Source organism: Pan troglodytes, chromosome 16 (assembly GCF_028858775.2).
Source record: "Pan troglodytes isolate AG18354 chromosome 16, NHGRI_mPanTro3-v2.0_pri, whole genome shotgun sequence".
In the NCBI taxonomy this organism is placed as follows: domain Eukaryota; kingdom Metazoa; phylum Chordata; class Mammalia; order Primates; family Hominidae; genus Pan; species Pan troglodytes.
This window is the reverse complement of record NC_072414.2, coordinates 7,273,428-7,289,240: the sequence shown is the minus strand read 5'-3', so window position 1 is coordinate 7,289,240 and position 15,813 is coordinate 7,273,428. Positions and strand designations below refer to the sequence as shown.

The 15,813-nt window shown below is 45.2% G+C and overlaps 1 protein-coding gene across 13 annotated transcripts in view; it reads right to left on the bottom strand.

The window, feature by feature from the left end:
- The window catches only part of HERC2 (HECT and RLD domain containing E3 ubiquitin protein ligase 2), a 209,997-nt gene that overhangs the window by 104,902 nt on the left and 89,282 nt on the right, over nucleotides 1–15,813 (bottom strand). For 12 of the 13 annotated variants that reach the window (XR_010151567.1, XM_054667265.2, XM_063794445.1 and 9 more), the window contains 8 exons: nucleotides 14,406–14,539; nucleotides 13,707–13,880; nucleotides 13,493–13,629; nucleotides 13,224–13,375; nucleotides 12,247–12,438; nucleotides 6,066–6,253; nucleotides 3,948–4,140; nucleotides 1,985–2,167 (listed from right to left, as the gene is read on the bottom strand). Coding sequence is in view for 12 of the 13 variants with exons in the window: in XM_054667265.2 (XP_054523240.1) it covers nucleotides 1,985–2,167; nucleotides 3,948–4,140; nucleotides 6,066–6,253; nucleotides 12,247–12,438; nucleotides 13,224–13,375; nucleotides 13,493–13,629; nucleotides 13,707–13,880; nucleotides 14,406–14,539 (1,353 nt within the window). In the remaining variant the exon portion in view is untranslated. The remainder of the gene's footprint in view (nucleotides 1–1,984; nucleotides 2,168–3,947; nucleotides 4,141–6,065; nucleotides 6,254–12,246; nucleotides 12,439–13,223; nucleotides 13,376–13,492; nucleotides 13,630–13,706; nucleotides 13,881–14,405; nucleotides 14,540–15,813) is intronic. The other variant, XM_063794448.1, reaches the window with a different exon arrangement.

The window sequence follows — 15,813 nt, the reverse complement described above, 5'->3', positions numbered from 1 at the left end:
GCCCCCCTGAGGGACCCCACCCGCAGCCCCACAGGACCTGCTCTCGCCTCCCACCTCCCCCGCCCTGCCCTCAGCTATCCAAGCTTATGAGGACACCTGCCTTCCTTCAGCACACTCACATGGGCTCACACACACACACACACACACTCTCACACCCTCATATGCATCCTCACACTCACACCCATACTAAGTTATTCAGACACACTCATGGGCACTCACACACCCACCCTCACACTCTCAGGTGCACTCACACCACTGTCACAATCACGAACACACACACAATCCCAGTGATACGTATGCACACACAACAGATGCAAGCTGACACACACTCCTATGCACTCTCACGTACACTTACCCCTCCCAATGCATACAAAAACTCACATATGCGCTCACACTCCTAAACACTAGTCACAACCGATTACTCACCCACTCACCTTTACCCACACACTTTCTCACTTTATACTCACACCTAGTTACAACCTCCCACTGACACAAGCAAAATGCTCACACTCACACGCATTCACAATAACATCACTCGTGCTCACACTGACACAAGGCACTCATACACATTTACACAAATGCTCGCACTCAATCACACACTTACACTTGTGCCTGCCACCCACTCCTACTTCCTCATGCTCACCAACCCTCACTGACTTACACTGACTTACACTTACACTGGGTGTCTCATTCGCACACCCAGTAATCCCCTCACACTCACACTCATGCCTCCCTCGTGCTCACCCTCACACACACACTGGCTCAATGCACTGACACTTTCACTCCCACTTCACCTGAATGTAGTCACCTGCCCACTCACATGCTCTTATGGACATATACACACCCACACAACCACATGCTACAAACACACCATCACACTTGCAACACAAACGCTCAGCCACTTGCCCATCGACCGCTAACACACTCACTCTCATCAATATGTGCGGATGCTCAAGCACACCACTAATACACGCATGCTCTCACACACACTGGAGGACGCCCACATACCCACCCACACTCACATGTGCTCACTCTCAGTCACATGCACACTCACCCCACTCCCTCAGCTCACATTTCTCATACTTACTCTCCACACACACAAACACTTTATGGATTAAACTGTGCCTGTCCCCCAACTTCACATACATTCGGAACCTCAGAATATGATCTTATTTAATGAGGTCTCTGTAGACGTCATTAAGGTAAGAATTTAGGTGACATCATGTTGGATTAGAGTCAAAGAAACTCAAAGAGTCCTTTCAGAGACAGAAAAGGACATGCAGAACACAGGGGCAGGGGCCATGTGAAGACGCAGGCAGAGACTGGCACAATGCGTCCCAACACCAAGGAAGCCTGGAGCTCCCAGAAGCTGGACAAAGTAAGGAAGGACCTTCCCCTAGAGCCTGTGGAAGAAGCATGGCCCTGCCTGCACCTGGATTTGGGACTTCTGGTCTCCAGAACTCTGAGAGAACAAATTTGTTGTTTGAGGCCAGTGTTATGGGTTGAATTCAGAATTGCAAAATTCGTATGTTGAAGCCCTAACCCCTACTGTACCTCGGCAGGTGACCTTGTTTGCTGCAGCTGTAATCAGTTTGATGAGGTTAAATGATGTCCTTATGAAAAGGGGAGATTTGGAGGCGACTCACACACAGGGAGAATGCCATGTGAAGATGACGGCAGAGATAGGGGTGACACCTCTACAAGCCGAGGAACGCTAAAGAGACCAGCAAACTCCAGAAGCTGGGGCAGAGCCCTCAAGCAGCTTCCCCCTCACAGCCCCAGAAGGAACCACCCTTGATCTCAGCCTTCCAGCCGCCAGAACCGTGAGAATTTCTACTGTGTAAGCCCCCAAGTTTGTATACTTTGTTACAGCAGCCACAGGAAAGGAATCCACACACATCCACACCCACCCACATGAACACCCAGACACAAGCGTGCGGCCCCCAGCGCTGACTCCCTGGGCCCTCGATCTCTCATTCCATACATGTCTTGTCCGTCGTTCCGCTTTCCACTAACATTCGCAGCAGTCCGCATAAAGTCTTGGTGGCTTCGCTCTGCATGATCTCAGCATGAACTCCAGCAGACAGACAAAGAGTCTGCAGTAAGTTAATAGTGCTGGTAAACATCATTGCAGTGGGGTGAATATTCCTTTCAGTTTGTTCGGCTTCTAAAAAAAATAATCAAAATTACAAATTATATTCCCAAGTAAAACTGGAAGATAGTCCTGCATATAATTCAACAGCTTTAATATTACATTCTTGTTTTATTGAAGACTTGAATTTTAGTGCAGTTTTAGGTTCACGCAAAATTGAAAGTACAGAGATTTTTGTGTTCCTTTTTCCTTTGAGACAGGCTCTCTCTGTCTCCCAAGCTAGAGTGCAACGGCATGATCATAGCTCACTGCAGCTTTGACCTCGCAGGGTAAGCAGTCCTCCCACCTCGACCTTCCAAACTGTCATCTTTTCTGCTTTGGAAAGGGAAACAGATCTTTACAAGAAGAAAAGATGGAACTCAGGATGCACTAAACGTGCACCCTGATCATTTTCTGTTCCCATCTTCCTCAAGAATCTTTTAAATAATAATTCTCGAAACAACATTAGCATATAACTCAGAAGCAATAAATGATTCCAAGATTTCACTTCTTTAGAAACACAACTTATCAAATGTCAAGCGCTGGTTTCTGATGAGCTGGCTGTGTCCTAGATGAGGACAAAGCACCGGCATCTGTGGAGTGGGGCAACCAGACGCTCATGCAGCCAGCTTGGCTGGCTTTGGGATGAGGAGATGTGTGGCAAATGAGGCCACCCTCTGTCGTGGGGCCACCCCTGCCCAGGCTCTGATGCCTCTGTGGGGAAAGGCCCCAGGCAGGGAGCCAGGCCTGCTTCCTGCAGGCAAGGTAGGCTGAGGGAGGAAGCAGCGACTGGTGTCAGGCAGCATGCTACAGGCTGGATGCTGGTGGCCAGCACCACATCCGCCCTCAGGGACAGGGTTCCAGGTGTCATATACATCGCTCCTAACAGGCCTACACAGTAGGGAACACTTCTGCTCACACCTGAGAGATCCAGGCCCCAGAAGTGACGTGTCAAAGATGGTGGTATCAGGATCTGAGCTGTGTGCCCCGAGCCCAGACGGTGTGCTATGGCATAGCCTCTTCCAGCCACCATACCCACTGCTCTCTAGTGAGTACACCTTCTAAGATCTCGTGCTCACTGAAACAGCCATTTCTGAGCCTGATGACACTGTAGCCATGGGGGACACTGCGGTGCTTCCGGAGGCAGCCCCAGCCTCTTGGATGGTATTACCAAACCCAGGCATGTGAAGCTTCACGTGTCTTTTAGGAACAGCTAAGAAATGTCACGAAACCTCCTCCTGCAACCTGGATCTCCACAGATAGGATCTAGCTTTCTTGGTCCACCCCTAAATTCTCACCTCTGCTTCCCTAGAAGCGATAAAGTGCTGACTAACTCCACATTACATGAAGAGTTCAGAGTCAGGGACCGCAGAGGAAAGGTAAAGGCAGGTGACAGGTGGGGTGTGCTCGGGCGAGGGCTCTCACTGGAGGAGGAGGCAATGGACCGAGACCACAGGGCAATTCCACCAGGCCTGGGCTCACTCGCTCAGATGCAGGCTCAGCGCCAACCACATGAGACTCACTGGTGATGCAGCTGCCCCGGCCTGGCCACCACATTCTCAAAGAGGGGCGGGTGCACACATGAGAGGAAAATGCAGAAAGTCAGTTCCAGCCAGATCGCTGGATCCCACAGCCACTCCACACACCTGCATCGGAGGTGCCTGGGAGCTTATTTAAATTGCAGGTTCCGAGGACAGAGCGCCAGCTGCGGATGCGTCCTGACATCCCATTCTAAGGCCCAGATGGCAGTGGCGGCAGCCAGCACCTGGACAGTTTGTGGGCTGCCTTGGACTAAACACCTTCCTGAGTCACCCACCAGAGTCGTCCTCTGTGTCCGAATCCTCTGCTGAGGGCTGTGCAGGGGCTGGCAGCTCTGCCAGCTTGAGGTCGTATTTTCCTTCTTTCCCCATCCTATAGGAGTTGGTGCTGCCCGTGTCCCACTGGACTCTTATCCATCCGTCCTCTCCCAGCTCACCAATCACTCGGCCTAGGCCTGGAGGAGGCCCATCCTGAGAAAGCCAAAGTAGAGATCAGTTAGGAGGGTGCGTAACCTGCCCTGGTCCTTCCATGGCTCCCACCAGACCTCAGTTAGGAGGGTGCATGCCCTGCCCTGGTCCTTCCATGGCTCCCACCAGACCTCAGTTAGGAGGGTGCATGCCCTGCCCTGGTCCTTCCATGGCTCCCACCAGACCTCAGTTAGGAGGGTGCATGCCCTGCCCTGGTCCTTCCATGGCTCCCACCAGACCTCAGTTAGGAGGGTGCATGCCCTGCCCTGGTCCTTCCATGGCTCCCAGCAGACCTCAGTTATCAGGGTGTGTGCCCTGCCCTGGTCCTTCCATGGCTCCCACTAGACCTCAGTTAGGTGGGTGCGTGCCCTGCCCTGGTCCTTCCATGGCTCCCACTAGACCTCAGTTAGGAGGGTGCGTGCCCTGCCCTGGTCCTTCCATGGCTCCCACCAGACCTCAGTTAGGAGGGTGCATGCCCTGCCCTGGTCCTTCCATGGCTCCCACCAGACCTCAGTTAGGAGGGTGCATGCCCTGCCCTGGTCCTTCCATGGCTCCCACCAGACCTCAGTTAGGAGGGTGCATGCCCTGCCCTGGTCCTTCCATGGCTCCCACCAGACCTCAGTTAGGAGGGTGCATGCCCTGCCCTGGTCCTTCCATGGCTCCCAGCAGACCTCAGTTATCAGGGTGTGTGCCCTGCCCTGGTCCTTCCATGGCTCCCACTAGACCTCAGTTAGGTGGGTGCGTGCCCTGCCCTGGTCCTTCCATGGCTCCCACTAGACCTCAGTTAGGAGGGTGCGTGCCCTGCCCTGGTCCTTCCATGGCTCCCACTAGACCTCAGTTAGGAGGGTGCGTGCCCTGCCCTGGTCCTTCCATGGCTCCCACTAGACCTCAGTTAGGAGGGTGCGTGCCCTGCCCTGGTCCTTCCATGGCTCCCATCAGACCTGCCACACAGATGTCGCCATATGCCACCCTGTCTGTCAGGGGCTGTCTCCAGACACAGATTTCACCTCTCCTACAAAATGTGTGCTTGCATCATTTTAAATTAAATGGCATAAAATAACGTGCTCATGCTGCTTTACCAAGGAAGTCGGGGAAATCTCATCTCAATGAGGATCCTCTGAGTCAATGCAGAGACAGGGCTTTGCAGCAAGTCCTGTCCCCACAATCCCTCACGGGCCTTGCAAGAGCGGAAACCTGAAACAAGCACCAGCACCTCCACATTCCCTTTGCTTCAGTTTCCCCCGGGCCCCAGGGGGAAGCTCTGTCTCTCACTTCTGCAGGAGAAAGCTGTTTCTAGGATGGATGCTGTCTCCAGACACTGCTATTTCTAAGATGACTGTGACAAAGCCAGGGCTTACCAGCGTGGCTGAGAAAAGCCAGACAGACCATGGGAAGGTGAACACTGCCCTAACTTAGCTAGGGCTGTGGTATGTGACTTCCACCTGGGGGCACCTGGCAGAGATTTAGAAGAGACCTGCGATGAGGGAAGATGGAAACGTGCCCACAGGCCCATGAAGTAGATCCCTAACTACTGGCTTCAGGGCACTTCGCAGCACATGGCCATCAGCCCACAGGGGCAGCATCTGGGCTTCCTGCCTCAGAGCCTTCACTACACCAACTTTCAGAATGAGATTTACTCTCTTGCTCACTCTCACACTCTTGTTCCAGTGACCCATCAAACTGAGCCTCATGCCAGTGAGTTTCCTGAAAAGAGCTGCCTCTCTTTCCAGACTTGATTCTGCTCAGATGCCCTACTTATGATTCCCTACTTGTGTTCACTCCCTTCAGCTGCTCGGGAACCAACACCTGTGTCATCGATCAACTGACACATCCTGGATTATTCCAATTTCCACCCACCAATATCGTACAGAACTGTGCAGAAGATAACTAATGTGTGGCTAATGTGTTCACATCAAATCTCTGAGTACCTGATCGCCCCATTTCCAGTCCACACCTCTCATGACCCTTGTTCCAATCTTCATCATGGCAGCCAGTTCTGGCCCTGAAACAGGGAGCTGCACAGGAGCCGTTTCCTTCCTTGTTTCTTCCAAAACTGTGGCAGAAGCACCTTGAGCAGAAGCATTCATATCTTCCTCAACGTTGTCACAACTGGGGCCTGACGGAGCATCAAAAACAATAGCTGAGCCAACAAGTAGCTACAGTGTCCCCTTAATACACACAAAACATTCACAAAGTACTAATGAAGATCGTAATTTTGAACAATCCATACTATATGTTTTATCAATATAATATTATGAATATTTTACTGATATAGGATAAAAAGAAGATAAACGGAAGGATGAAATACATAAATATCCTAGGAAGATATAAAAGATATTAAAATGCTCAGTAAAGCTACTCTCTCTACTTCTAGGAATTACTCCCCCAAAAAAAGCAAAATAACTGAGTTAGAAAGATACTCATCACATTTTTTATTAATAGAAAAACAAAGATAACTACCTAAATATCTAACAGTGGGAAACTAACAAACTTTAATCATGGTTCTGCGCAGAAGACAGCTAACAGCTGGCCCGAGATACAACCTCAGACAGGGTTGCTGCAGGCTGGCCCTCGGCTGGAGTCTGGATCTCAGGAGGGCTCTCCCATTCCCTAGGTAGTAGGTGTGGTTCCCTGTGCCTGAACTGTCTGTACAAACAATGTGGTCTGTGCTGAAACCTGCTTTCCTTGTTCTGGAACTTCATACGTGCCAGGAAGGGGGTGCCCGTGTGATCAGCCTTAATGGAAACCCTGGGCCTGGAGTCTCTATCCAGCTTCCCGGCAGACAGCACTTGACACAGCTCAGTGCCAGGGCAGTTAAGCTCATCCTGTGTGGATCCTGTGGAAGCTTGTACCTGCTTTCCTCTGGACTTTACCCATGTCCTTTTTTAATGATTTTGCTCTGTGTGCCTTCGCTGTAATAAACTATAGCCCTGAGTTCAACTACATGCTGAGTCTTGTGAGTCCTCCTGGCCAACCATCAAACCTGGGGGTGGTCTTGGAGACCCCTGACAATTGGTGCCCTGGGTGGCTACAGAGTCATCCATAGCACAAAACAGAAGCCGAGCTGCTGTCACCTGAGAGAAGTAAAACTTACCAATGGATTTGAAAATAGGAGAGCTAACCCTAGGAGAGTAGGCTAGATTTTTAACCCCCCTTTTCCCACTTGCTAAACTGAGAGGGGGTAGGAGTGTGGTTCTGGTAACTCCCTTGATTTTAGTTTTCTCCTCCAGGTGGGCGGGAAAAAGATCCAAACAGTCCCAAAGGTGGGCTTGGGTGGACCAAAAAATGTAAAAAGTTTGTGTTTCTCTCTCTTCCAAGAGAGCAACAAAGGATATTCAATTCCCAGGGCTGGAGCAAAACTTTAGATAAACTAGAAGGGGAAACAGCCTTTCCTTTAGCCTAGCCGCTACTTTAGGGCCCCCAGGAAGGGGCCCCAAGGAAGGGACAGGAGTTGCATTCTAGGTGGATCTCCCAGGATCCCCTGGGCAGCTATACTGTTAACTCTGTAAAGACTGAATGTATTGCTAAGGACTTGAATAAATTTGCAAGCAAAACTGGGGGGAATTTTTCATTTTGCATAGCTTTATGTTTTCTGGCTGTTACATGTGGATGTATACATTAAGCTGGTATAAAATATTATATGTTTATAATTTCTTAAATGACAAGAAGGATACCCTTATCAGGGCAGGCTGCAAATATAGACAGATATTCATGAGACACAACTTCCTTGCTTTTTGCAGCCAGTGGGCCAGATGAAATTTAAACACATGAATACTATCAACAGAGCAAGTCCCCATACTTAATGATTTGTGCTGTGATTGTTACTTATTGGAACCTCTGGGAAAAAAGTAGACAACATAAAAAGGCCATTTCTCGATGGAGATATGCTTTTGTAATTTTTAAATGCAACTTTTCGTTGCTAATGAGGCCTCAAGAAATCAGATATAACCCTTACTAGATTATTATTTTCAGCTGTAATACACATATTAAAATATATATTTAACACAACATATAAATATATAAATTAAAAAATTATATATATATATACACACACACACACACACACACACATAGAGAGAGAGAGAGAGAGAAACAGACAGACAGACAGACAGACAGACAGATAGAAAGATTCCACGCACCCCCAAGACAGGATTTCACTCTGTCGCCCAGGCTGGAGCCCAGGCTGGAGTGCAGTGGCTTGATCTCCGCTCACTGCAACCTCTGCCTCCCTGGTTCAAGCAATCCTACCACCTCAGCCTCCCAGGTAGCTGGGACCACAGGCACACACCACTATGCCCAGCTAGTTTTCGTATTTTTTGTAGAGACAGGGTTTCGCTATGTTGCCCAAGTTGGTCTCAAACTCCTGAGCTCAAGCGACCCACCCGCCTCAGCCTCCCAAAGTGCTAGGATTACAGCCTGGCCTGATACATATTTTTGAATGGATTAATGTGAACTCTTAAGACTGATGTGATTAAAAGAGCTTGGGAAAACCTTGCTTTTTCACTGTGACTTTGATAACTGGCCCTGCAGCATCTCAGTTTTAGCCAAAGAACACCACCATAAACCAATCAGATCTAACAGACATATACAGAACATCTCACCAAAAAGAGCAGAATACAAGTTCTTCTCAAGTATACCACAGAACACTCTCTTAGACTGACCAGACCATATGTTAGGCCACAAAGTTTTAAATTTAAACAGACTAAAATCATACAAATTACCTTCTCCAACCAAAATGAAATGAGAAATTAATAACAAAAGGAAAAGTGGAAAATTTACAAGTATATGAAAATTAAACAACACACAGTAAACAACCAGTGGGTCAAAGAAGAAATCACAAGGGAAATTAGAAAATACTATGAGATGAATGAAAACACAACTACCAAAACTTCTGTGCTGCGCCAAAAGCAGGGATGAAGGGGCAATTATACTATGAAAGTCTGCATTTACAAAAGATGATCTCAAATCAATAACTTTACATCTGGAAGAACTAAAAAATAACACAATAAAAACCAAAGTTAGGCCAGGTGTGGTGCCTCACACCTGTAATCCCAGCACTTTGGGAGGCTGAGGCAGGTGGATAACTTGAGCCCAGGAGGTTGAGGCTGCAGTGAGCCATGACTGTGCCACTGTACTTCGGCCTGAAGGAAAAGTAAGACCCTGTCTCAAAACAAAGACAAAAATAAAAACAAAAAAATACAAAGCAGAAAGAAGGAAACGATAGAGATTAGAGCAGCCATAAATTAAATAGAGAATAGAAAAATAACAAAACCAAAAGTTCGGTTTCTGGCAAGAACAAAAAATCTGACAAATTTTTGGTAAATTAAGAAAAAAAGAGGCCAGTCAAGGTGGCTCATGCCTGTAATCCCAGCACTTTGGGGAGCTGAGGTGGGCGGATCGCGAGGTCAAGAGATCGAGACCATCCTGGTCAACATGGTGAAACCCCGTCTCCACTAAAAATACAAAAAAATTAGCTGGGCGTGGTGGCGCATGCCTGTAGTCCCAGCTACTCGGGAGGCTGAGGCAGGAGAATCACTTGAACCCGGGAGGCAGAGGTTACAGTGAGCCGAGACTGTGCCACTGCACTCTGGCCTGGCAAGAGAGCGAGACTCTGTCTCAAAAAGAAAGAAAAAAAAGAAGATGCAAATAACTAACATCAGAAATGTAAGTGGAGACAGTACTACCAACATAAAAATAAAAAAGATTATAAAAGAACACTGTGAACTACTGTATGCCAACAAATAAAATAGCCTAGATAAAATGGACACATTCCTAAAAACATAAATTACCCAAACTGACTCAAGAAGAAATAGAAAATCTGAATAGACCCGTAACAAGAGATTGAATCGGTAATTAAAAATCTTTCAACAAAGAAAAGCTTAGCTGGTCAACTCTACCAAAGATTTAAAGCAGAATTGACACCAATCCTCAAACTCTTCTAAAAACAGAATATATGGGAACACTACGTAGTTCATTCTATGAGGCCATTATTACCCTGATAACTGTAAAACAATAAAATACTGCTGTAAGAAATTAAAGAGGACAGAAATAAATGGAAAGACATTCCACATTCAGAGAATGGATGTTAACATTGTTAAAATGGCACTATTCCCCAAAACAATCTACAGATTCAATCCCTAGCAAAAATCCCAATGGTCTTTTTTGCAGATATGGAAAAGCCAGCCTTGAAGTTCATATGAAAATGCAAGGGACCCAAAGTAGCCAAAATCATCTTGAGAAAGAAAACACACTTCTCAATTTTAAAACAGTACAAAACTACAATGTTCAAAACAGGGCGGTACCTGCACAATTATCAACATATAGAATGTGATAATGTAATTGAGAGTCCAGAAATAAACCTAAATATCCACAGCCAACTGATTTTTGCCAAGGGTACCCAGAACTTCAGGGAAAGAACAGTCCTCAACAAGTGGTATTGAAACAATCAGATCATCAAAAAAAACAGGTTGGACTCTTACCTCACACTGTGTAAAACAAATTACCTAAAAATGGACCAAAGATCTAAATACAAGAGCTGAAACAATAAAACTTACAGAAGAAAACATGAGGATAATCTTCATCAACCTTGTATTTGGAAATGGCTTTTTGGATACGATATCAAAAGCATAGACGACAAAAGAGAAACAGATAAATTGAACTTCATCAAAATAAAAAACTTCTCTATCAAAGGAAATACAATCCAGAGAACAGGAGAAAATACCCTCAAATTATATACCTGATAAAGGTCTACAGATCTGTGAAGGTCTAGTATACACGAACTTTTTAAAGAGTCTGAGGACTGGTGTTAATTCTTCTTTAAAGGTTTGGTACACTTATATAGTGCATTTATTGGTACAACAACAAGATGATGACAACCCTATTTAAAAAGGAGAAACAGGCTGGGCGCAGTGGCTCACGTCTGTTATCCCAGCACTTTGGGAGGCCAAGGCAGGCAGATCACCTGAGGTCAGGAGTTCCAGACCAGCCTGGCCAACATGGCTAAACCCCATCTCTACTAAAAATACAAAAATTAGCCAGGTGTGGTGGTGTGTGACTGTAATCCCAGCTACTCAGGAGGCTGAGGCATGAGAAGCGCTTGAACCCGGGAGGCGGAGGTTGCAGTGAGCTGAGATCGTGCCACTGTGCTCCAGCCTAGGCGACGGAGTGAGACTCCGTCTCAAAAAAAGTAAAATAAACAATAAAAAGAAAGGGACTTGAATAGACACTTCTCCAAAGAAGATATACAAATGGCCAACAAGCATAAACATGCAAAGAAGCTCAATGTCATTCATCATTAGTGAAATGCAAATCAAAATCACAATGAGATACCACTTCACACCCACTACGATGGCCTTCATCCAAAAAAAAAAAGAAAAAAAAAAACCACAAAAAATAGTGTTGGCAGGGAAGCAGAGAAACTGGAACCCTGGAATCCTGCCCACTGGTGGTGGGAATGTAAAAATGATACGGCACTGTGGAAAAGTTTGGTAGTTTCTCAGTAAGTTACACGTAGTTGTACCATATGACCCTGTAATTCCAGTCCTAGGTGTATAATCAAAAGAACTAGAAACAAGCATTCAAACAAGTATTTGTATATAAATGTTCCTAGCAGCACTATTCACAAAAGTCAAAAGGCAAAACCAACCCAAATGTCCATCAACAGATAAATGAACAAAATGTTATATATTCATACAATGAAATCTTTTTCAGCCATAAAAATAAAGTACTGATATATACCAAATGAAATAACCCAGACACAAAGGCCACAAATGGTATGATTCCATTTATATGAAATATCCAGGATATGCAAATCCATAGACAGAGAAAGCAGATTTGTGACTACCAGGGGCTGGAGGGCAGAGGAGTGAGGACTGATGGCTAAATGGTGTGCATTTATAGTGATGAAAAAGTTCTACAACTAGACAGTGGTGATGACTCTAGAAAATCGTAAATGTATTTGATACCGCTGAATTGCGACGTTAAAATGGTACACTTTCTATTTGTGTCTTACCATAATTTACAAAAAGCTTTAAAAAAAAAAGAAAAGAAAACAAATCAAAGCAAAATCTTGACATTTTCCCAAAGGCGCTCAAGCGGGTGCAGACCTACCAATCAGGCGCAGTGCCGTCTGCGTGAGGGCCAGCATGCCGGAATTGAGCAGAAGGTCGAGGTTGTTTGCGCCGTGCTGCAGGGTGAGCATGCTGAGCATCACCAGGAGGAAGCGGGCTTGCGGGATGGTCCCCAGGCTGGGTCCCGACGGGTTCTCATTGGTGATGGTTTGCAGGGGAACCGGCTGGATACCTAATGAGCATTGGCACCTACTGACATTTCTTGTGATGGATACAAGAATAAACGTAACGCAGAAAGCACGGGCGATTACTCTAAACATCTGACTATTTTGAAAACCACTGACATTTCTTCTGCATGGATACAAGAATAAACGTAATGCAGAAAGCACGGGCGATTACTCTAAACATCTGACTGATAAGCATTGACACCCACCTACATTTCTTGTGCATGGATACAAGAATAAACGTAATGCAGAAAGCACTGGCAATTACTTTAAACATCTGACTATTTTCCAGGGGTTTCCACAGAGTGGGCAGCTCTGCCATGCTGCACGATGGGCCTACCCCCTGCATTCTATGCACAGGTCATTCCATCTGTCTACAGGACTTAGCATGTTGCTCTCTGAATACACTGGTGCCCTATTCCATTCCTTCCATTTCAAATATAAAAGTTATGTCTCCCTTTTCCTCCACAAAACCAATCGAATCAACTCTCTGTAGATGCTCAAACTATCCAGGAAATAAATATCAATATAGGACACAGACACTTTAGGATATGTGGTGATACACATCAAAATGTAAAAACGTTATACTAGAGTACTTCAACATTGTGTCTCCTGCTAAATTTTGAAGTTTTGTTTAAAATCTGAGAAAGCTGACACCAGCATAGATTATACAAGTACAAAGTACAAACTTTAATGAAAATCTTCTCAAAAGCAAAAATTGGCATTTGCAAGTTTCCACAACATATAATTAAAGGCAAACTGTAAAATAACATTGATACAATTATTGACTCACCAAGCTCTTTAAATTTGGCACTGGCATCCATCAAAACATTTCGAATGTTCTGTACAGCCCAAGCGTACAGCTTGCCAAAGGTGACTTCCAGCAGCATCCGATTAAAAGGTGGGATCAAATCAACATCCTTTAAACAATCAGTAAGAGGTTCCCTTTCAAATAAAGATAAAGAATTTGACTTGGGACACTGCCAGACTTCTAACTGTTACAGAACAACATTTTGTTGCCATAGCTACCTCAATTAAGAAAAAAATATGCTAACGTTTTACCCTATATCGATTCCCTCAGGAATAAGTCTTTGCCATCCACAAAACATCGCATACTGCACAGATGGAAGTAAGAAATTCTTGCTCGCCAGTTTTAAAATTGTATCTATCCCTTCCAGGCGAACCTCTGCTCTCTCCAACTGCAAAATATCAATGCATACAGTTAAGTGTTATGTATATTACCCAATGCAGAGAAGCATTTCTCATCAAATGTTACCTGTTTTAGTAGGCACTTTCTCATTTTTTCCACATCCACTGGCTCTTCTTTAAGGGCAAATTCAGCAATTGTACTGAGGAGTGGAGACTGCGGATAAAGACCCTGCACATTCTGCTTCAACCACTTATATTTGTGAACACCTGTAACAGTACTCAACAGCGGCTGCCATTTGTCCTAACAAAGGAAAACAATTTTCATCATTAGTCTACCCTATTTAATAATAAACTGTGCTCTAAAAGTTATTCAAGTAAAATATAAATAATGCTCATAGGTTTAAATTGGTTAAATTTAGTAATACATGGTTTTAAAACTATGCTATAAATATACTTATAAGTGATTTTATAATCTCTATACTAATATATGTTGGAACAGGCTAGCTTGGCATACAAAGCTAAGTTATGGTTCATATTAATAGCCACAGGGCCCAGCACTGTTTCTGGAACAAAGAATATATTTAAGGAATGAATGGTGAATAATTAATGATACAATCTAATACCAAAAATAAAAGGAAACCCTTCTCCAGCTACAGCTCTGACCAGGACATCATAAGTCAAGTTCATGAAGCATCACTGGGGCCGTATTTCTAACCGCCCGTCCCTCCCTCCAGATGCTCAGGTACAGAGGTACAAGACTGTGGATTCCTGTGCTACATGCTATGATTCTATTCAGCCAACCTCAGAATCACAGAAAATACTGCACCTTGGGTGATTTAATTGCAATGGGTCTCTTGTCCACATTTATTGGACTATGAGGCAAAATGCAAGCTTCTTCTAAATCACTCTCTTCGTTTCCAATTTTTTCTTCATCATCCGTAGATTCTGGCTTCTTAGGAACTGTGTTTTAAAACATCATTCACTATAAAAATCATACACTTAAATATTAATTTTAAATTAAGAAATACTTAGATTTACATGAAGGACAAATATTTCATTCAAATAAACATCTGAACAACATTATAAATTGCAATGCTCAACAACAAGAGTGAAATGATCACCCTGGCAGAACAAAAAGACAAAGTGAGAGTGCGACGAGGGGAGAAGCCCCAAAGCACGGGAAGCCCGGCAGCCAGCAAGCTCTTCCTCAAGTGCCAGAGAGTGAACATTTGAGTCTTTCAGGCCATGCAGTCTGTCGCAAATACTCAACTCTGCTGCTGTAGCACAAAAAGTAACCACAGATAAAGCAACAGGTGTGGCTGTGCTCCTGTAAAACTTTATTTATGGTGCTACAATTTTAGCTTCATGTAATTTTCATGTGCCAAAATAATATACTTATTTTAATTTTTAAAAAACAATTTCAAACTGAAAAAAAAAAGGTCTTAGTCCATGGGCAACACAAAGCAAGCAAGAGGTAGAATTTGGCCCACAGTTCCTGGCTTGTCCACCACGGTCCAGTTCAGTGGTTCTGTTACTGTGTAACTGAATCAACTGAATTCACTGTGATATGTGGAATTTCCTCCCTATACTTTATCTCTTTTAAAATTTTTGGTCTAAATCTCCTCAGCATATAATATAAAAAATAAGCAACATGATAATACACCTGGGCAGTAAAGAGCTAACATAGCAGGCCGGGGTTGCTCAAACCCTGCAAATTCCCAAGGAAGGTCTGTCCCTTCAGGATTGGTCCTTCTTCTAGGAGCTGAGCTCTGAGCCCTTGGAACATCCTGCCTGAGAAGTTTTTTGGTATACCTGACACCCAGGACCTTGTGGCAGTGGTCTGGCCAGGTAGTTTATGCTAATGATGGGACTTGCGAGGGACCACTTGTTTTTGCACTGGGGCACTGGAGTCTGAGTGAGGTCAGTCACAGGGGCACTGCCTGCGTATGTGACTGGCCCCCAACAAAATCTCTAGACTCGAGGCTCAGGTGCGCTGGCCTGGTTAACAATTCTTCACACATGATGTGACACTGTTGCTGGGAGAGCTAAGCACATCCACGTGACGCCACTGGGGAGAGACACCAAAGCGTGTGCCTAGTTTCCTCTGGACTTCCCTCCATGCACCCTTCCCTCTGCTAATTTTAATCTGTATCCTTTTTGCAGTAAAAAAACACAGCTGTGACTATAACAGCTCTTCTGAGTCCTTTTAGTGAATCATCAAGCCTGAGAGAAGG